The 22,405-nt window shown below is 40.2% G+C and overlaps 1 protein-coding gene across 2 annotated transcripts in view; it reads right to left on the bottom strand.

Annotated features, from left to right (window-relative positions):
• Positions 1 to 22,381, bottom strand: part of AREL1 (apoptosis resistant E3 ubiquitin protein ligase 1) — a 42,960-nt gene extending 20,579 nt beyond the window's left edge. Inside the window, exons 1-5 of one of the 2 annotated variants that reach the window (XM_070416637.1) lie at positions 22,237 to 22,381; positions 10,130 to 10,442; positions 3,741 to 3,801; positions 2,614 to 2,840; positions 1,471 to 1,708 (exon numbers count right to left, since the gene is read on the bottom strand). In XM_070416637.1, the coding sequence (XP_070272738.1) occupies positions 1,471 to 1,708; positions 2,614 to 2,840; positions 3,741 to 3,756 (481 nt within the window). In that variant the 5' untranslated portion in view covers positions 3,757 to 3,801; positions 10,130 to 10,442; positions 22,237 to 22,381. The remainder of the gene's footprint in view (positions 1 to 1,470; positions 1,709 to 2,613; positions 2,841 to 3,740; positions 3,802 to 10,129; positions 10,443 to 22,236) is intronic. The other variant, XM_070416646.1, reaches the window with a different exon arrangement.
• Positions 22,382 to 22,405: the final 24 nt, after the last annotated feature.

Here is a 22,405-nt window from a genome sequence, read left to right as displayed (position 1 = left end):
CTGGCTGGGAATCAAACAGACAACCCTTTGGCGCACAGGATAACGCTCAACCAACTGAGCCACACCAGCCAGGGCTATACTATATTTTTAAGATGTTGCCATTGAGGGAAACTGGGTCAAAGGTATACCAGATCGCTCTATTATTTCTTACAACTGCATAAGAACCTATAATTATTTCAAAATAAAGAGTTTAATAAAAGGACTGGTATTCACTTATAAGGATATGTAATGTTCTCCATTGGTGGCAAGGAGGTAGTTTGATAATAATTCATGTGGAAAGGAGTCTATGAGAGAGACACTGAAACAAAGAACGAGATATATGGAGAGAGAGATGGCTTGGGAGCCACCTTGTCAGCCTTCCTCTGTTGTAAGAGAAAGAAAATTGATGACTAGTCAAGCAAAGATACACAAATCTTCTTAAGACCCTTCTTGTTATGGTTTGACCCCAACAGGTTCCATGGTCCTATCACCGCTGCAGATACCAAAATGACACCCTCAAAAGGAAGCCATGGCAGAACACACAGGACAGACAGGATCTTGACACACTAAAGAGATATGTTGCAGAATCAGGACTCAGAGATTATACTTTTAGGCTTCAAAGTCAGTGAGCATTTATTATCTGGCATAAAGGACATGAAGGGGGTGAAAGAGTAGAGATACAAGCCTCAACTCTTAGATACCAGAAGCTTGAGCAGAAACTCTTCAATAAGAAGTAAAACACATAATGGCAGCAAGAGTGGGATTAAGTCAAGGTGGTTTTACTTGAAAAGTTTTCAAATATCAGAAGAATTTACCGTTTGTCTATTCTGGCACCCTTACTCCTTAAGAACTTACCTGGCTGATGACCCAGCAATTCCGCTCTTAAAGAAATGAAAATGTGTGTCCACACAAAAATGTACACAAATGTACACAGCGGCATTATGCGTAGCAGCCAAAAGCAATGACCCCCAAATGTCCATCAACTGATGAATAGATAAATTGCAGCATTCTACACAATGGACTATTACTTGGAAATAAAAATAAATAAGTACTAATCCATGCTAAAATATGCATGCATAAACCTTAAAAGCATTATGCTAAGTGAAACAGGCCAGTCACAAAAAGTCCACATATGTTATGATTACACAGATCTGAATGTAAACAGTAAAGTAGCAGCCACAGTAAGCAAATCCACAAGCAGCAGATTAGTGGTGGCCTACAGCTGGGGCATTTGGGGAAAATGGGGAGTGACTACAAACAGTTGCAGGATCATGGGGTGATAAAAATGCTCTAAAATTAAATGTGGTGATAGTTGTACAACTCTATGAATTTTAAAAACCATTAAATTGTATATTTTAAATGGATGAATTTATAGCATGTGAATTAAATCTCGATAAAGATATTATTCAAAAAAAGGTATAATTACAAAGAAAAAGAAAAAGGGGGAAAAAGAGAGAGGGAAGAAGTGGGGGGGGGGGGGGGGGAATGTACCAGGCTGAAAAATCTTGTAGTAGGGACTGTAGGCCACATTCAATCCACCGAGCTTCACTGAGATTTCATAACGCCCAGCCCTGCGCACAGTGAAGGCCACCTTGACCACATTGGAACTGGGCTCCTGGAGGACTTCCTGGGTCACTGGAATTTCCACTGCTAGCTCAACATGAGAGATGTGAACTCTTAGTCCCACAGGCCGATGTGCAGGGAAAGGCTGCCCGTTCTTATAGAATAACTGCAGTGGGAAGAAGAGGGGCACCCATTAGTGAACGGGGAGAGAAAATCGTTAGCCATCTAACTCAAAAAACTGTGGGGAGCGAGGAGGTAGCTGGTAAAACCCAGTACCCACCCCCTCCTACAGTCCTGCAGACAGAGGGAGAAAGAAATTATCTTAAAACTTCAAAGAAAACCATTAAATCATGAACAAAGTCTTAACTTGTTTCGAGGACAGGTTTAAGATATACCATTAAATCAGTTTCAGCTTGACATTCCCACAAATGCTGCCTCTTCTTACCAGCCCTTCTTATTATGTTATCACTGCTAATCCAATGTAAAGGTACGTCAGCGGGTACCACTGGCACTGAGTGAACTAAAACAACAGGCAAGGCTAGGGGGGTTCCGGCTACAAAACCAAGCATGGTACTGTAGTAAAGTCATCATAGGGGGCAGCCCACCTTTTCTAGGGCCACAGAGTAAATAATTTTGGCTTTATAGGTCATACACAGCTATTCAATTGTGGCTAACTACTCATAGGCAATACAGGAAGATGAATGGGTGTTGCTGTATTCCAATAAAACTGTATTTACAGAAGTAGGAGCTGTGCCTGATTTAAGCCTTGGGCCATAGTTTGCCAACCTCTAAATCTACAATAACCCCAACTCTATTTAGTAATATTTTTCTTATTTTGAAGAGGTAACATTAAGTTTATACTTCTTCACAGCTAAGCACCCATTAAACCAAAATGCTAGAGAAATTCGTGACTCTTCAGATACTAATAATTCCCAAGTTCCTGGGAGAGACAGAAAAACAGAGGAAAATGTTAACATTCTAGGCCAGCACCACCAACAGACTGAACTGGGCTCTGAAAAGTTAAGTGACTCAGAAACCCCAACGGGTATGGAGACAGAAACATTCCCTTACATGCACTCGGAAGGCCATGCTGTGGCCCACCTCATAGGGGTCCTTCCAATCCCAGGAGACTTTGCAAGACCGGGGATCCAGGTAATTTCCCCGCACATAGTCATAAATAGTCCGGTCCCCTCGGCGCTCACGGTCCTCATTCTGGAGGAAGCTGACTACACGTGCGGCGAGCTCGAAGAGGAACTTAATTGTGAAGAAGAATGCAACCACAGATACTGTGATTCCACCTATGCGAAAGAGAGAACACACAGACACCTGCCAGTTACACATTACAGCTTCTCATTATGGAACAGGCTAGCCATCTCTCAAAAATTAAAGGCAGTCAGGAAGAGATAGTAAGACTTCCAAAGAAACACTGTACTGGGTGTACCTCTGTGGGTGAAGAGAGGGATTTATATACCAGGACTCAGACACAACTCTCCTCGGGCCAAATCTCACCCACTGCCTGTTTTTTAAAATAAAGTTTTATTGGAATGAAGCCCCACCCATTCACTTGCATATTGTCTGGGGCTGCTTTTGTCCTAAACTAAAAGAGTTTGGTAGTTGTGACAGACACTATATAAGCTGGGAAGCTGAAAATATTTACTTTTAGCCCTTTATAGAAAAAGTTTGTCAACCCTTGTTCTATACCATGGACCACATATCATGCCTGCCCCACCACCTTCCTAGGTGATGGGCTCTCACAAAAGTAGTAAAAAGAATGTACACTATATTCCTGCCATTTGGAAACATTCCCCTCCCTTGTCCACTTGGCAAAAGCCCTCCTCAACCCTCTCTAGAATTTGGAGTTCCCTCTTTTGGGCTCCCTCAAACACCTTACATTCACCTATTATGACTTTTCTTCCTCTTGACCATCTATCTCCTCGTTCATGGTATGAACTTTTTATATGCAGATTTTTGCCTTATCCAACTCGGCAGGAAACAGTGTCTGGCACTGACTATAATTAGGCAATAAATATTTCCCCAAATGAATGAATTCCACTGCCAACTCTGTGAAGGTACTTTCCGGCATGACTGGAAATATGTCCAAGTCTATTTTCAAGGGGAAAGAGGATAGACAGGGAGGCAAAAAGGATGTAAGCATCCCCAACAAAAAGATAATAAAAAGAGCTTTTTTCATAACATACCAATAACGTAAAACATCAGGTCCCTTCAATGCCAACAGACAGCCGAGGATCACAGCTGCAGCTGCAAAAGAAAACTTTAGTTTTTTCTCCAAATCTTTCTTACAGTCATTTCAGCTTGACAGGTGCCCTGTGACATATTTCAGACAGAGACTGCATCATTCTCCCTAAAGACTTCTCATCTACGGACCACCTAGGAACACCACAAACAGCCATTGGCTTTATTGCTAATTACAAAATGCAATAACATGGCTTTCATCTTCTCAGATCCAAAGCCCCAAGATAGTTTCCCTCCCCAAAGCAAATTGGTGCTAATTAACACAAGCAAAGAGGATAATAGAGTCACTTTTCCCTTATATTTGCCTTCTGGAAGTAATTCACCTAAGTAGAAATAGTTATATAAAAATGTGGATTTTTAAAAGCAAGTATTATTATCATCATGTTGGCATTACATAATTAAAATGAACTCTGGGTCATTCCAATAACAAGCAGTGGGCATGTAAGAGAAGTCATTTTTGCTGTTACCAATCAGATAAACTAATGGGCCCCGTGGAAGATGAGCTCAGCAGGAAGGCGAAGGAGAGGAACAAAAGGAGGAGACTGTACTTCTCATCCTAAGTGATGCTGCCAAGGTCATAACAATTCAAACAAGAGCTAGAGTTTGAGGGTAAACTTTCACTGTTATTAAACTTCTTTCCAGAATAAGACTTCAATTGTCATTACTCATTTGAACCACCCAAGGTATTGCCAAGAAAAATGCAATATACATTGATGTTCATATCTTATCACTGAGTTTTGACCTAGTATGTATAAATTATATATGCTCTCTATTCTACAATGCACTGAATTCACTCTTTCTTTTAGGGTCAATATATATAAAGGTTGTCAATATTAACTCAACCCAGAAACTTATATCAGCACTAGAATGTTACTTAGAGGTACGACAGTTGAAAATTTATAGGCTCAGATCTGGGAGGGATCAAAGCAACTTTTTTTTTAAGAGGGTACACTTTATGTCTAATTGTGGGAAAAACTTTTAAGAGGGACACAAAAATGGCAGCAGTTCCTTTGATAACAATATACCGAATGGAATCCACAGAGAATAGGTAATTTGAGGAATGACTGTGTCAAGTTTCATAGAAATCTCTAGACTAAAGTCCGTCCAGAAAAGAAATCACAACGATAACATTAGCATTGCCAATACACATGGATTAAGCTGCTCCCAAAAGGGTCTATTATAAAGAGACAATATACAGACCCAAACTCTTGGGGTCACAATTATTGAGTCTCCTCTCTGCTGAAAAGTTGCTATCATCTCTCAAAAAAAGCAACGGCCTGCACCTTACAAAACGTGCCAGGTGACTTGCAGAGCCAAACTGGCAGTTCAACTGTTTTAGGTACTCGCTCGGTTAGATGCCATCCAATCTGATCCTGGATATGAAACTTCTAGTCCTCAGAGAATACTCAGCAGAAAATGAAGTTTATGTGGCTTGTGCTACAGGACGTTTAAGTTTCCTGCTTCTCGTTTTGGGTTTTGTTGTTGTTGTTGTTAATCCTCATCCGAGGATATTTTTCCATTGATTTTTTTAGGGAGAGTGGAAGAGAGAGGGAAAGACAGAGAGAAACATCAATGTGAGAGAAACACATCGATTGGTTGCCTCCTGCACAAACCCTGACCAGGGCCTGGGTCAGGGAGGAGCCTGCAACTGAGATATGTGCCCTTGACCGAAATGAACCTGGGACCCTTTGGTCCGCAGACCAGCGCTCTATCTACTGAGCCAAACCGGCTAAGGAAGTTTCTTGCTTCTTGATGGAATAAGAGCAATGCCAAATTTGTGGCATACACCATAAAGGCTAGGAAAATTCCTACATACTATCTCTGACAACTATAACCTTTTCGGAAAGAGGCAGCCTGGACACCAGTTCCAGGGCTTAATTGTGTAATCTCTCTAAGATTCACTGCTGTATAAAGAGTTGAGATTTAATAATTTCTATGGCATCATCTCCTTTGGTGCAACAGGACTTTAATATAACTCCCCATAGCCATCAAGACTCTAAAATCAAACAGTATAAAAAAGAGTATAGTATAGAGGACAAGGGCATGATTCTAGAACTAGACTACCTGGGTTCAAATCCATTGTCTGCCACTGACAATGTGACCCTGGACAAGTAATCTCTCTATACTGCAGTGATGGCAAACCTATGACACGCGAACTCATTTTTTTGGTTGATTTTTCTTTGTTAAATGGCATTTAAATATATAAAATAAATATCAAAAATATAAGTCTTTGTTTTACTAGGGTTGCAAATATCAAAAAATTTCTATATGTGACACGGCACCAGAGTTAAGTTAGGGTTTTTCAAAATGCTGACACGCCGAGCTCAAAAGGTTCGCCATCACTGCTCTATATAGTGCCAGTTTCCTTATCCATCAAAGATAATATCTGTGTGGGCTTAGCCAGTTTGGCTCAGAGGATAGAGCGTTGGCCTGAGGATCAAAGGGTTCCGGGTTCGATTCCAGTCAGGATCATGTACCTCGGCTGCAGGCTCCTCCTGGGCCTGAACCCTGGTCGGGGCATGTACCAGGTAACTAATCGATGTGTTTCTCTCACATCAATATTTCTCTCTGTCTTTCCTCTCTCTTCCTCTCTCACTGAAAATCAATGAAAAAATATCCTTGGGTAAGGATTAAAAAAAAAAAAAAGTTTTTAAAAAAAGATAATACCTCATAGGAGTGTTATGAGGATTAATAAGTAAACACATGTTAAGCAGCCTATAATAGTTCCTGGCACACAATGAGTTCTCAGTTTTAATTATTATTATAATTATTAATAGTAGTAGCAGTATCACTGCTCCTTTGCTTCAGAGCCAATAGGAAACTAGGGGACCCTCTCTACTGGCCCACACTTTCTTCAATGGGAAATGCATCAGAAATACAAAAGGCATGGCTTCTCTTACTGCACTTAAAACCTCTGCCTACATGGGAGTTCTTTATATTATTCTAATTTTATGTCTGAAATTCTTATAATAAAAAGTTAAAATTCATCCGAAAACGCCCTGGTGTGGCTCAGTTGGTTGGGAATCATCCAGTGCACCAAAAGGTTGACAGTTTGATTCCTGGTCAGGGCATATGCCTGGGTTGCAGGCTTGATCCTTTCTCTTAAAAAAAAAAAAAAAAAAAAAAAAAAAAAATCCTCAAATAATCTATCCAACAAATACAGTATAGAACAGCCACAGTCTCAGGCCTCATGAAGCTGGCAGTAATGAACTTGACCTTGTTGCGTCCTTATCCATTTTTGCCCCGTTTACTTATTTCTCAACAAAATCATCACCACTGATCTAGATTACCTCGACCTTTCCCAATAGGTCAATTCTACATTTCCATTCCAATTCCCTTTATTATTTAAAACTCAGCATGCCAATTATTACCTTTTCCCAAACAACTCTCTTTGAAAGCTTCTTGTGAACAGGGAGTTAGCTCTGCCATTGATCTGACCTTTACAAAATAGCCTACTACTCCACAATAGCTCTCAAAAAACTCCCCAATAACATTTACCCATCTGCCAATTTTACCTATGGTCACATTCTGAACTTGCCTTGTGTACTTTCTCTTTTCTGTTTCTTTCTGAATATGCTGTCATAAAGCCTCCCTATCTTTGTCTCTGAGTACAAGGTATCCTTTTAGGGTGACCCCTCAAATCACTTTTATTCCAGATTTACCTCTTCTGTAGGCATTTTCTGTCCTCTTACTGACCCCTTCATGCCCTCTCTCTGCCCCATCTCTGCTTCCACTGCACCCTATATTATCCTTGGCCCCATCACCCATAATATCTTCTTATTCATCCTATGATCTATCCAAATCAGATCCTTTACACTTTTACATATAAGCTCTGAAATGCCCCATCTCCATGCCATTGCAGAAGTCATTCCCTCTGCCTAGACCAGGGGTCCTCAAACTTTTTAAAAAGGGGGCCAGTTCACTGTCCCTCAGACCGTTGGAGGGCCGGACTATAGTTAAAAAAAAAAACTATGAACAAATTCCTATGCACACTGCACATATCTTATTTTGAAGTAAAGAAACAAAACGGGAACAAATACAATATTTGTATTTGCATGTGGCCCGCGGGCCGTAGTTTGAGGACCCCTGGCCTAGACTACCCTCTCCCCTCAGCCTCCATCCATGAAAAACCTCCTAATCCTAAGGTCTAGGGAAAACCCTATCTCCCTCCCTGAAATCTTCCCTGATCTCCAATTTAAAGACTCCTTATCTCCTCTGAATTCCCACACTACTTTGTTTTTATTTACCTTATACCACTGTTCTCTTTTAGTCCCTTGTTTTATTTTCCATTTCAGAGTGGTAAGTAACATGAGGCAAAGATTAGTATTAAAAATTCTCCACAGCATCCAACATGACTGCATATAGTAATTGCAATAAATATGAATATAGTATCTGCTGAATGGATAGGATCAAATGTCTATTCTTTTCTTTGTCCAGAATATATAATGATCAGGAATTTTCCAGATTGGACCTTCGTCTTACAGTTTTTAAAACTTCTCTAATTAGCAAGATATTCACTTGAGCCAGAGGTTACATGCTCTTCAGTTCTACAAGTATGTATCAAATACCCATGCTTTGATTCATGGGTTCTCATGCATGTATAGTATCCATGCAGTTTTATGATCCTATCTTCCTCATCTTAAGCTTTTATGTTTCTACAACAGTTTCCACAGCACCCTCCACTTTCTGCTGCTCATACCTCTCCTTCATAAAATTATTTTGGAACTCTTCCCAAGTCTAGTTCAAGTACAAAGAAGCAATATGTTAAGCCTCTATCATAAAATTTTATGCAATTAGCTATATGAATACTTTGTTTTTAAATTCATTTCTTTAGTGTTCTTGCCTTTATACAATTCAGCAAACTGTGATACCCTAAGCTAGCAGAATAATAGTAGCATATAATAACTTACATACTACTATTAGTTATTACATACTACTATGTACATAAGTTATTATATACAGTAGTATGTAATAACTAATAACTTACAACCCCCTTACTGCCGAAACCGGTTTGGCTCAGTGGATAGAGCGTCAGCCTGCAGACTGAAAGGTCCCAGGTTCGATTCCGGTCAAGGGCATGTACCTTGGTTGCAGGCACATTCCCAGTGGGAGATGTGCAGGAGGCAGCTGATCGATGTTTCTCTCTCATCGATGTTTCTAACTCTCTATCTCTCTCCCTTCCTCTCTGTAAAAAATCAATAAAATATATTTAGAAAAAAAAAAATAGATGTTTAAAAAAAAAAAAAACTTAGAACCCCCTTACTGATCTACTTATCATAGGCCAAACACTGCACTAAGCGTTTTACATGTTAGCTTAAGTAATTGTCACTATAAATTATTCTCATTTTACAGATTAAAAAAAAAAAAAGCTTAGAAAAGTTAACTTGCTAAACATCTCCCAGCTGGTTAAGTGACAGAGCTAAGACTTGAGCCCATGTTTAACTCTGAATCCAAATGTTCTTAACCTCGTACAACACTAAATTATAAAAAAGAATGGAGTCATGCCCTAACCGGTTTGGCTCAGTGGACAGAGCATCGGCCTTCGAACTCAAGGGTCCTGGGTTCGATTCCGGTCAAGGGCATGTACCTTGGTTGCGGGAACATCCCCAGTCAGGAGTGTGCAGGAGGCAGCTGATCAATGTTTCTCTCTCATCGATGTTTCTAACTCTCTCTCCCTCTCCCTCTCTGCAAAAAATCAATAAAATATTTTTTTTTTTTTAAAGAATTGAGTCATAAGCACAGTGAGGTATTTAGGAAATGCTTTAAGAAAACACATACAAAAAATAAGTATGAAAAACATCACCCAGTCTTGCGATGAGAATTTCACGACCAGGCTAAAATTAGAGAGATAAATGCTTATGGCCCCCTTTTAAATCTTTTGAAATAAAAATAAAGCATGACAGAGGAAAATGGAATGCAGTACCAATTATCTAATGCAGAAATATCACTTGCTTACTAAAAGATCCCAGGCAAGTTGCTTAATACTACAGCTCTTTGGCTTACATTACCTACAAAAGCAGGGGAAGGGGGAAATACTTGAAAATATCTGTCTCAAGGGAATGTGAGAAAGCTGACTGATATACATATTTTAAAACCCTTTGGGTTTTTTTTAGTATAACAATTTATAATTACACCAAATAAATTTTAGTCCTAACATTTAAGATCAATTGTGAACAGTCATTTCCCAGGAATGGAGAATTGATTTCTTTATACTCAAAGATGTCCTGCTGGAAATACAACTGTGCACGTCCACAGCTTTTCCTTGCTGAAGAGGAACTGGGTCCATGTTCTGTATCCCAGTAACAACTGAATCTTAACTAGACTATTGCCTTACCTTTAAGCGAGGGCCCATGTTCTAAGAACCAAGTGGAGCACTTCTATTCACCAAAGCAGGTAACTTGGCCCTTTCACCATGTCTTCAACTTCCACAAGAGAGAAAATAGCCGCAAGGTCAACAAAAAGTGTCTGTCCATCAGACCTTCATTGAGGGTGCGTCAAAGAAGCAATCAATGTTTCTGGAACGAACTGGGTGACTTCCAGAGTAGAGAAATATAACCCCCAAATATATCATTCCTGGGCTTCTCTCTAGTGCAAGGCGCAATCAACTGCCAAAGGATGCATCTCTTCTGCTGTCTCAGGATCCTATCCTACAAAGAAAAAAGGGTTGGTGGAATAGGTTTTTATTTCTGAAAAAGAATGCCCAGAAAAAAAAAAAAAAAGAGAGAGGTAGAACAGACCGTGGAAACCCTGGAACACTAAAAATAGCCAAGGGCAGGTAAACCCTGACAAAGTTTTCCCAATTAAAATTCCACAAGAAAAGTCAAATCTCATTGCCTTAATTGTGTCACTCCCAGAAGGAAGCTCCACCATTTCAGTTGATTCCGACCCTTCAGCAGAGTGAGCCTCACACAACCACATGCCCAGTTTCAGTTTGATGGGGCTGGAGCACAAGGTGTGGTCACAAGGTGAAGAGAAATGAGAACATGGGACATGTGGGGACAGGTTACAGAGGCCTCCCCATGTATTTCCAAGACATGGTTAAACAATGCTGATCTTATCTTTCAAATAGTAAAATCTGTGAACTTTCAAGATAAAGCCGCTGAGTAAGAAAGTTCAGTAAATAAGTCTGTCACTCAAAGATATTCGTGAACTAATATGGCAGAAAGGGGGTATGGCAAAGCATACACAAATAGCCACCATAAAACAAATGAGAAGAGCCTACTAATCACTAAGTGGAAAGAAACAGTCTCTTTCTACAAGGCAGGAACTGCTCTGCTCTCAATGCTTCACATGCATTAACTCACAATCCCAAGACAGAGATATAATTATCCTATTTTACAGATGAGGAAACTGAGGCACTTTCTCAAGATTATGCACATATAGTTGAGTTGAGTCAAACCCAGCCAACCTGCACCCAGAATCCATGCTCTTAAGAAGTATTCTACTGCCTCTCTACCATGGGAAACTAAGAAAGAAAACACAAAATGCTAATAAGAACACAAGAACCGAATGAGTGAAGGCCAACAAGTTGGCAAACTTTTATAATTAAAGATAAATAAGTGTACGTATTTATTTTATAATATGGAGATAGACTTGCCAAGTACATGAGCCAAAACGTGGGACAACTAGTAACTGGAACCAGCTTAAAGGATCTGCAAACAAGAGATGAGTTACATAAACTATAAGAGATCCATTAGAATGCTATATAAGCATTTTTTTAAATGACACTTATAAAAAATAACAACACAAGGAATTGCTCACAAATAAAATGTTAAATGAAAAAGCAAGCAAAAAATTATTTACATAGCATGAGCCCATTTTTAAAAATATTGTATTACATAAAAAAGACTGGAAGGAATACAAAAACGTTAACAGTGGTCATCTCTTGATGCATGGAATTATAAATAATTTTTATATTCTACCTCTACATTTAGCATTCTCCAAATTCTTTTATGAGGCAAGAACATATAAAGAGCTTCTAATTCTGGAAAATAAGTACTTGTTTTTCTAAAAAAGGGAAAGAACAGGCAAGTTGTCCCCTTCTCCAATAAGGAAACAGTTAAAAAAATTAGCTCAAAATAACAGAATGTATTAAACTTTTATTTCTGTTCATTGTGATATTAATGGGCCTCCAATGCTGTGATCAGCTATTTGATTATTAAGTCAAATAACTCCTAGTTCTATCGTCTTTATTATTGAGTTAATAATTTTCTTCCAGTTCTTCGATGCCCCACCATGAACTATCATGTTTACCACCCCTTCTCCCCCCTCCACTGCCCCCAATGCTTCATTGTTTCTAATGAGCTTCAAGATTCAACTTGAAGTTGTCTTGGTTAGAGGGTTGGCCTGCGAACTGAAGGGTCCTGGGTTTGATTTCAGGTCAAGGGCATCGGTTACAAGTTCCCTTGCCCCAAAAGAGACGTGTGCGGGAGGCAACCAATCGATGTGTCTGACATCGGTGTTTCTCTCTCTCTTTCTCCACCCCCACCCCCACCCTTTCCACTCTCTCTAAAAATCAATGGGAAAAATATCCTCAGGTGAGGATTAAAAAAAAAAAAAAAGACTCAACTCAAGCACGACTTCCTTCCTGGTCCAACTCCCAAGCCCCTCTAAGGGCTCCTCCACGTCAGGCAGAACTAACCACTTCCTTCTTTGTGATACTCCTATGCTGAAGATACCTCTATTACAGTATTTATTAGCCTATATTATAATTATTGGTTTATACAGTAGTCTCTCCTAATGGATTGTGGGCTAAGGAAACACCCTGGGTCTTACTCATCTTTGCCTCCCAATGGCTAGTATGATGTTCAGAGTTCTGTCTCAGAGCCTGTACTTTTGCAAGTTTCACAGGTGATTCCTATGTACATTAAAATTTGAGAAGCATGGTTAGACTCTAGTAGTCCGCCTAAGAAGAGACCCAGTATTCTGCATCTCTAACAGGCTCATAGGTAATGCTGATGCTGTTGATCTGCAGATCAAGCTTTGAGGAGCAAGGGTTCTAGTGGAGGAATTGGCAAACTACAGCCTCCAGGCCAAATCCAGACAGCTGCCTGTTTTTGTAAAAAAAAAAAAAAAAAGTTTGTATAAAAAGAATGAACACAGCCAAGTTCATTCGTTTACATATGGTCTATAACTGCTTTTGCACTATAACAGCAGAGTACTTGCAGCAGAGATGTATGTATGGCCTACAAAGTTTTCCTATCTGACCCTTTACAAAAAAAGTTTACCAATCTCTGATGTAGAAGTTAAAGCTATATAATTGCCTTGTATACAAGAACTCATTTTTATAAACCAAAAAAAGCATGAAACCATTTTCTTCCCGTTCTTCTATGCCCTCTGAGGAAAAGAGCAGTATTTTGCAAATATTTCTTCTGGCTAATTTCAACTGTTATTTAAAAGTTTTATGCCTCTCACACCCCAAGTAGGAATTTTATACAATCATTTCCCAAAGTATGTGTTTCGTACAAAGTTTATGCTTGCATTTCACCAAGGCTGTAATTTCCTAAAACCAGTACCTCAGGAACCAAATACTATATATGGGCTTCTAAAATTATTACAACACATATCACCAACTCAGTCTCTACTTTTAAAGTGCCATTCTTAAAAACTGTGGGGGGAAAATGATGTGAAAGTCCACCTAGATTCTGGTGAATAAAGATGTAGTGGCAGCACATTGGAGTTCCAAGTATCAACCACAGAGTTCCACAAAACAAGACAGGGCAAAAGTAAGACACTGGCTTGGCAAGAAGTAGTCTCCAGCATTCTCTACACGGAAGCACCAACCATGAGTACAGGGAAATCAACTTAAAAAGCAAATCATTCAATTAGCAAAAGGCCTATAGGTTAGTGGTCTAACTAAGAAGGTTCCAAGAAATAAAGTGAGCCATCAGATACATTAGATAATTAGTTTACATTTTCCCTTGCTTAATTTCATCCTTGGACTATTCTCCACCCCAAAATCCCACCATAAAAGATTGCCCTCCCCCTATTAAGTTTATACTCTTGAGATATTTATATAGTTGTGTATTCCTGCTATCTTGGTTCAGCCAAGTTATACAGTTTTCATTTATATTCTTTCCTCATCAGTCAGCCCCTCCAGTCTCTTAATCATTCCTGTGGGTCTTCTGTGAACTCTCTCCAGCTAGTCCCCAGTGATCTGGTAATGAGGTGCCTCCAACTGACTGCAGCCTTCCAGGAACAGCCGAGTTAGTCAGAACAGGATGAGCTCACCCTCCTCAGTTCCATGACATAATACTCCTGAGGAGACAATCCCCAAATCGCAGAAAACTAGAATGTGCCATATTAGACTATAACCCCATTCCATACTTCTCAGATTTGGGCATTGGAGCACGCCAGAATGTACTAGAAGCCAGAAGATAAAGGAAACATGTTCCTGCAGCATCTAGTTACTTGAAAATGAGGTGGGTGAGGAGAAAGTATTTTCATGTTAAAAAAAATTCACAGGTAATAAAATAGAATGCAAAATATGCATGCATCTCTAAAGATACAACATAGATATGTTAAAAATATTCACAGGCATTTTGTACCTGAGGCAGGAAGGCTGCTTAGGGCTCTGATCCCAGCCTCCAAGTGGTTCCACACCCACTATCCTCTACCACTAGAAGTACTATACGTATTTGAGCTGAAAAGTTGGAAAAGCACTATACCTCCAACTCAACTTCTGGTTTATTACTCTATTACCACCCATCCCATATACTCACATCTATTTTTTTCTGCTATGCTTCCCCAATGACTACCAACATCTTCAGGTTCTTCTGTATCGTTCATTCATTTTATATTTCTTGAGCATTTGCTATATGCCAGACTGTGTGCTAAAAACTCAAGTCACAAGGATAAATAAGACAAGGTGGGAGATGGGCAATATAATGTGGCAAGTACCGCAAAAGAAGAATAAACAATGTATAATGGGCAAAGGGAGAGAGGTAACTTTGCCCGAGTGAATAGAGAGGTCTTCAGAGGAGAGACAATACCGTTGTTACTTAATGAGTAAGCACTTGCAAGGCAGAAACAAAGGAAAAGACTAGTATCCTAAGCAGAAAAAAACAACCTAAACAAAAGTACTGAGTCAAGAAAGGGAGTGATGTGAAGCTCAGCATTACGGACGCGCTGTGTTTAGGAAGACCACCTGGAGCCAAACTGGAGTGACTGATTCTAAATACATACAGCGTAGTGGTCAAGAGTGTGAATCTCTCTACTGAGTGACAAGCTACTGAACTGCTCTTAAGTTACCTCAGATATAAAATGGAGATCCACTGAGAAGAGGAAGGAATTCAGCTGTTCTTGGGAGCAAGACCTGGGGTATAAGGGAAAGGAAGACTGGTTGAGACTGGAAGCTAGATTCAGGTGTCTTGGCACTACAGGAGTGCCTCGAGAGACATGGCTCTATGTGCAACCAAGCTGCTGGGTTGCCAGGATATGATGGTGGTTTGTGCAGGGGCCCAACCCACAATAAATGAGAGATGGCATTGAGTGTACCTGAGGGTCTATCTGGCTTAGTCTTTAATGTGTGGCATTTTTTTCAATTGATATAATGATTTTCAGATCCATATATGTTGTTACATGTATCAGTGGTTTCTTCCTGTTTATTGTTGTGTAGTAGTCCACTATATGGACATGTAACAATGTTTATCCATGAATCAGCTGAAGGCCATTTGGGTTTCATCAAGGTTGGGCTATTATGGATAAAGCCCCTATGAATATTCAAGTACAAGTCTTCATGTGAACACACGTTTTCATTTCTCTTAAGTAAATAACAAAGAGTGAGACTGCTGGGTGATATGGTAAGTACATGCTATTTAACTTGTAAGAAACTGCCTAGCTGTTTTCCAGAGTGATAGTACCACCTTATATTTCTACCAGCAATGTAATGAGCTCAAGTTATTAACACCTGGCAATATTGTCAATCTTTTTTTAAAAAAAATATTTTTATTGATTTCAGAGAGGAAGGGAGAGGGAGAGAGATAGAAACATCAATGATGAGAATCATTGATAGGCTACTTCCTGCATGCCACACAATGGTGACTGAGCCTGCAACCCAAGCATATGTCCTGACCAGGAATAGAACCGTACTCTCCTGGTTCATAGGCCGACGCTCAACCACTGGACCATGCTGGCCAGTGAGGACTAACAATATTGAGTGTCTTTTCATATCTTTTTTGGCTATATGAGAGCCTTCTCTGGTATTTAAATCTTTTGCCATTTTTAAAAAATTGAGCTGTTTATCTTCTTACTATTGAGTTGTAAGACTTCTTTATATATTCTGAACACAAGTCCTTTATTAGCTACTAGAGGCCTGGTGCATGAAATTTGTGCACAGGGGAGGGAGGGGTCCTCAGCCTGGCCTGCACCCTCTCGCAATCCGGGACCGCTGGCTCCTAACCACTCGCCTGCCTGTCTGCCTGATCGCCCCTAACCACTCGCCTGCCTGCCTGATCGCTCCTAACTGCTCGCCTGCCTGCCTGCTTACCCCTAAACGCCTCTGCCTTGGCCCCCACCACCATGGCTTCGTCCAGAAGGACATCTGGAATGACGTCCAGAAGGTCGTTTGCCTGCCCAGTCTAATTAGCATATTACACTTTTATTATTATAGATATGTTGGGCAAATATTTCCTGTGGCTTTTTTCATTTTCTTAACAGTGTTTTTAAAAAGAGTAAATGTTTTAATTTACTGACATTCAACTTATCAATTTTTTTCCTTTATAGTTTGTGTTTTTTGTGTCCTATTTTTTTTAAAATCTTTGCTTAACTCAAAGTTACAAAGATTTTCTTCTGTTTTCTCTTAGAAGTTTTACCTAAAAGTTTCGCAAAAGGCCAAAACCGGTTTGGCTCAGTGGATAGAGCGTCGGCCTGCGGACTGAAAGGTCCCGGGTTCGATTCCGGTCAAGGGCATGTACCTGGGTTGCGGGCACATCCCCCGTGGGAGATGTGCAGGAGGCAGCTGGTCGATGTTTCTCTCCCATCGATGTTTCTAACTATCTATCTCTCTCCCTTCCTCTCTGTATAAAATCAATAAAATATATTATAAAAAAAAAAAAAGTTTCGCAAAAGAAAATCTCTTCTCAAAAATTTTAACAAGAGTTTTAAAACTCCTGCATTCCATTTATCTCATAATTAGTTACTCAGGTTTATTATCCCTTTGTTTCTTTCAACTTCCACATTACCAAGCACTATTTCAGACCTTGGAAAGATTTTTATCTTTTAACAGATTTCCCCCCTCTTCACCCTAATAAATGGCATTTCTAAATTTAGCCATGGTTTTAGTCCCTCAGTTCTCTTCAAAATGACATAAAACCTCTGGTCCTCTGATGCTGCTTCTTAAAACAACAACAAAATTCCAAAACCCGCAGCATGCACCTTCAAGTTAAGTCAGGGACAATGAACTATCCTCCTAGTTTTAAAGAGAAGCTTTTGTAAGTTTGTTCTCACCATATTGAGTCACTCTAACCAGGTAGGAGGCTGGAGGAGTTATCCCTCACTGGTTAAAAGGAAATTTAGGCTTTAAAGGTTAAGTTCACCAAGACAATAGCAGTACATTTTTAGACTCAAAATGTGCATTTCAGACTCAAAATGAAACGAATAGTATACATGAAAGCACAGTTTAGGTTCAACTGCACCCCTGGAATAGAATTTGCCATTCTCAATATTTCAGAGGCCCTAGGTGGTTTGGTTGAGTGGATGGAGCGTCAGCCTGCAGACTGAAGGGTCCCAGTTTCAGTTCCAGTCAAGGGCACATGCCCAAGTTGCGGGCTCCATCCCCAGTAGGGGGCGTGCAGGAGGCAGCCAATCAATGATTCTCTCTCATCATTGATGTTTCTATCTCTCTCCCAGTCTCCCTTCCTCTCTGAAGTCAATAAATATATATATATATAATCATATACATACATATATATGTATGTATGTATACATATATATTAACATGTCAGAGAAAGTAGTTAAAAAGGGATTCTAAGCTAAGGTGAGTAAAACGGGGAGAAGTGACAATCATTATTCATTTTGTAACTTTGTGAAATATCTGGAGAAAAAAAAATAGAAAACTGGCTCGTTTATGCCCCCCCGCCCATCACAGTCCTTAATCTAAAATCAAGAAAATAGCAGTTTCTATTTACAACTCCCTCTTATCCTGATGTTTCTGTCTACTTACCAAACTGACTCTACTGTGTCTGATCCAGAATTAGGATAGACCCCTGTGTTCCCACACTATGGTAGCTTTCATGCTTAAGTGACCTTGGGCCACTGAGTCTTGGCTATAACAGGAAAATTTATAAACCAATTCTCTGAATCTGACAAGTCGTCTCCCCTCAATAAGTCTAGGAAGTTATTTCATTAACTGTGCATGAAGTGGCAGGCAAATGGCCAGATCTACAGCCCAGAGTGGTGGAACTGGAATTGTCACACATATACTTAAACGCTAACAAAACCTCTACCACCATCCATTACTTTCAATTCTATTCTTTTTATTTTATTTCAATTTTTAAATATTTTTATCTTTATTAATTTCAGAGAGGAAGGGAGAGGGAGAGAGAGAGAGATAGAAACATCAATGATGAGAGAGAATCATTGATCGGCTGCCTCCTTCCTGCATGCCTCCTACTGGGGATCGAGCCTGCAACCCAGGCATGTGCCCTTGACCGTATCGAACCCGGAACCCTTCAGTCCACAGGCCAACGCTCTATCCAATCAGTCAAACCAGCTAGGGCTCTACTCTTATTTTTAAGGAAAACAAATTATTTATATAATCAGAAGGAAGAAAAAAAAAGAGCATTCTTTAGTTAAGACTCCAGGAAGACAAACAACTCACCACAGAAATGGCAACCTAAGAAGGCTCGATTTAAAGAAGAAACTCAACACTTAAGGTATTCAAGACAAAACTTCTGTCGGCCTAATAATCAATGTTACCAAACAAGGATTTGTTAATTTCTTCAAATGTGTATTAAGAGCCACATGCCAAGCAATATGTTGACTATGAGGGTTCCAAAATGAGTAATAGTCCCTGACCTCCTAAAAACATAGAGGTTAGTAAAGAAGACAGACAAGAAAATAACATGATAGGTTCATGCAGGAAAAGCTACGAGGTGAGCACACTGAGGACACCATGTAGGGAAGCCCAGGAAGGGCCCTTCAATCAGGATCAGCTCTTAGTTTCTCAGATAACTTCACACCACCCTCCTGGGAGCAAAGCCAACTCTTCCACTGAGTTAATAGTGCTTTGGGAATGAAGGGGTGCAAAATACTACCTATGGGGGGGATGTGGGGGGGGGGGGGGAGAGAGAGAGAGAGAGATCAACTTGAGACACATAAATTGGTTGCCTCCCACGTGCGCCCCTACCAGGGCTGAGGAACCTGCAACCCTTCGGTCCTAGGCCTAGGCTGATGCACTCCAGTGGTTCTCAACCTTCCTAATGCTGTGACCCTTTAATACAGTTCCTCATGTTGTGGTGACCCCCAACCATAAAACTGTTTTTGTTGCTACCTCATAACTGTAATTTTGCTACTGTTATGAATCGTAATGTAAACATCTGATATGCAAGGATGTATTTTCATTGTTTGCAACCCACAGGTTGAGAACCGCTGCACTGATTCAAATCAGCCAGGGCACCATCCATAATTATATAAAGAAATCTGTTATTAACTTAAATTAGTAAGTTAGACCAATTAGTGAAGGGGATTAAGTCTAAGCCCAATAATGAGTTTAAATTGTGGAATGAATGTTTTGAGCAATTTTTTCTCTTCAAGACTGCAGAAAAATAAAAAATAACCTTCTTGACTGCTGAGGAGGGCTAAACTCATTTATTTTTCACAAGCATGCAATAAAAAGTAATTACTTTCTGCTCTCACTCAACACAAAGCAATACCATCTTCCCCCTCTCATCACCACCAAAACATCCTATATTTGAGTACTTTAATCTTACACCATAGAATCTCAGATTGCGCCCGCTGGTGTGGCTCAGTGGTTGAGCATCTACCTATGAACCAGGAGGTCATGGTTTGATTCCCGGTCAGGGTATATGCCCAGGTTTGGGGTTCAATCCCCAGTGGGGATTGTGCAGGAGGCAGTCAATCAATGATTCTCTCTCATCATTGATGTTTCTGTCACTCTCACTTCTCTGAAATCAATAAAAATATTTTTTTAAAAGAATCTCAGATTGCAATCAAGTTACAATACAACAAAAACATATTTCTCTAAGTATGTTCTCATCCGCCATGGTGTTTCCATAGTAATTTAGCTCCCTAGTAAGTATTAACAATCAAGGAAATCAGAAAATTCTTAGAATAGATATGATAAGCTACTTGGGTTTTTTTTTAATTTGTTATTGTTCATGGATTCCAAAGTTCAGAATACATACTACCAGGAAAGTGTTCCTAATTTTTCAATGCCCCAATTTAAATGCAAATTACTATTTAATTATATGCAATTTTCCCTCTAAACCTATGTATACGAATCAGTCTCCAGGTGTTTTTAAAAAACAAAACTGATGTTTACTAAAAAAGTGTATTGCATAATAACCAAAAAGTTCTAACGTATCAAAAAAGTGGTCACTGTCAGCTCTACCCATGAATGACAGTTTGACTGACAGACAAGCTGTTCTGAAAAGATTAGGAACTTCCAGTGATGGCAGGAGGCACATACAGTATCTGTAGCTACTTTAATAATAAAACTGTTTCAACATAAAAAATTCAGAGACTACAAAGTCATATATGTGAACTGAAAGCTATCTAAATGCATACACCATGCATTTCTTTAAAAAGAAAGAAGTAAATAAATAATAAATAATAAAAAGAAAGAAAGAAGCAGGACAAAAACTGTCTATACTCAAATCAACATGAGAAATCATCCTTCCTTTGAGCTTTTTAAGAATTGAAAACTTAATAAGGTTCTTTAGGTTATCAACTCATTTCCAAAATAGAGCAAAAAATATATACACACATTTTGAATAATTATAAAGGCAGTATCTACTAAAATACACTTCTTTTTCAGCTATCAGCTGTTATAGTTTGTATACACTTGGGGGACATCCTGTATATTAAAATACAATTGACACAAAATAATACCACCATAGTCTATGTTGGAAGACACAATCGCAATAATAGGATTTACTTTTGATGGACACACAGTTCTAGGGACTTCACATTTTAACATATTTAGTGTTAACAACATCCCTGTAAGACAGGTAGTATTATGATTATCTCCATTTATACAAATGAAGAAACTGAGGCACAGATAGATGAACACCCCCAATGTCATATAGCTGGTAAGAAGCAGAGAATGGATTTTAGCCACATCAGTCAGACTCCAAAGTTCATGTTAACCAATACACTACAGTAAGGGTCATGCAATAGTTGGCTTTTTATTTTTTTTTAAAACCTTTTTGAGCCTTGACCGGTTTGGCTCAGTGGATAGAGTGTCGGCCTTCGGACTGAAGGGTCCCGGGTTCGATTCCAGTCAAGGGCATGTACCTTGGTTGCGGGCACATCCCCAGTACGGGGTGTGCAGGAGGCAGCTGATCGATGTTTCTCTCATCAATGTTTCTAACTCTCTATCCCTCTCCCTTCCTGTCTGTAAAAAATCAATAAAATATATATTTTTTAAAACAAAAAACTTTTTTCAATCTCAAACACTAGGATAGCTTTGCAATAAGAAAAGTACAGGCTTTGGATTCAAACAGACTCAAATAACCCCCCGAATAAAGTCTGAACCTCAGCTTCCTCATATGTAAAATGAGGATACTTAAGTTATTGTGGAGGTCAAAGAATATAAAGTGCCAAGTACAGTACACAAGATAGAAGTAAGCTCACAGACACCTAGAGGATCCACGGCTGGACTTCGCAATCCACGAGTCTCCTAAATTGTAGGACAGATACTGTACGTCTACCCATTTTTTTAAGAATCGCCCCTGGCTTTCCATAACCTTTCAAGGGGTACGTGATCTCCAAAAGGTTACCAGCCACCGGAGTACATAGCAGGTACTCAAAATATGAGTTATCTTTCCCTTCTTGTCCTCTAAAACGCCCCTTCTCCCACTAGGAATGACACACCAAGGCTTCACAAGAAATCTCCACTATTTCCCTGGCTTGGTAACTCGTTTTCTAAAGGACCCTGAATCGCTGCTTCATCCCTCCCTTCTCCGAGAGAAACAAAAGGTGTTCACTAGGGAAGACTCTGTGACTCTCGCCCACCAGCTGCAGAAAGCACCGCGCGGGCAGGAGAACCGGGCAGGAACCAGAGCTTCCGAGCGGCACCACAGAGACCTGACGCCCGGCGCCGCGGGAGGGGGAGAATGCGTTTCCCAAAACTACCGGACCACCCAGAATTCCGCCCCCGGTGCCCCCTACCCCCACCCCCCACACACAGTCCTCTCTCGGAAACTCCGGTGCAGGCGGGTCCTCTGCCTCGCGCGGGAGCGGCGGGGAGAGAGACGTTACCAGAGCTGGAGGGCGCAGCGCGACGACGTCCCAGCTCCGCTGCCCCAACGGGCGGCGCCGCCCCCGGCAGAAGACCGGCCCTCGACTCGCCCCACACGGGATCCAAGTGCAGATCTCCACCCGGGCTGGAAACCGGCTCCGGGCTTTTCCGTTTTCCAAAGCGGCTTCC

The sequence above is a fragment of the Myotis yumanensis genome, unplaced genomic scaffold (genome assembly GCF_028538775.1).
Source record: "Myotis yumanensis isolate MYYU_CA2020_CCGP unplaced genomic scaffold, mMyoYum1.0.hap1 SCAF_1, whole genome shotgun sequence".
NCBI lineage: Eukaryota > Metazoa > Chordata > Mammalia > Chiroptera > Vespertilionidae > Myotis > Myotis yumanensis.
This window is presented reverse-complemented; position numbering and strand designations above follow the sequence as displayed.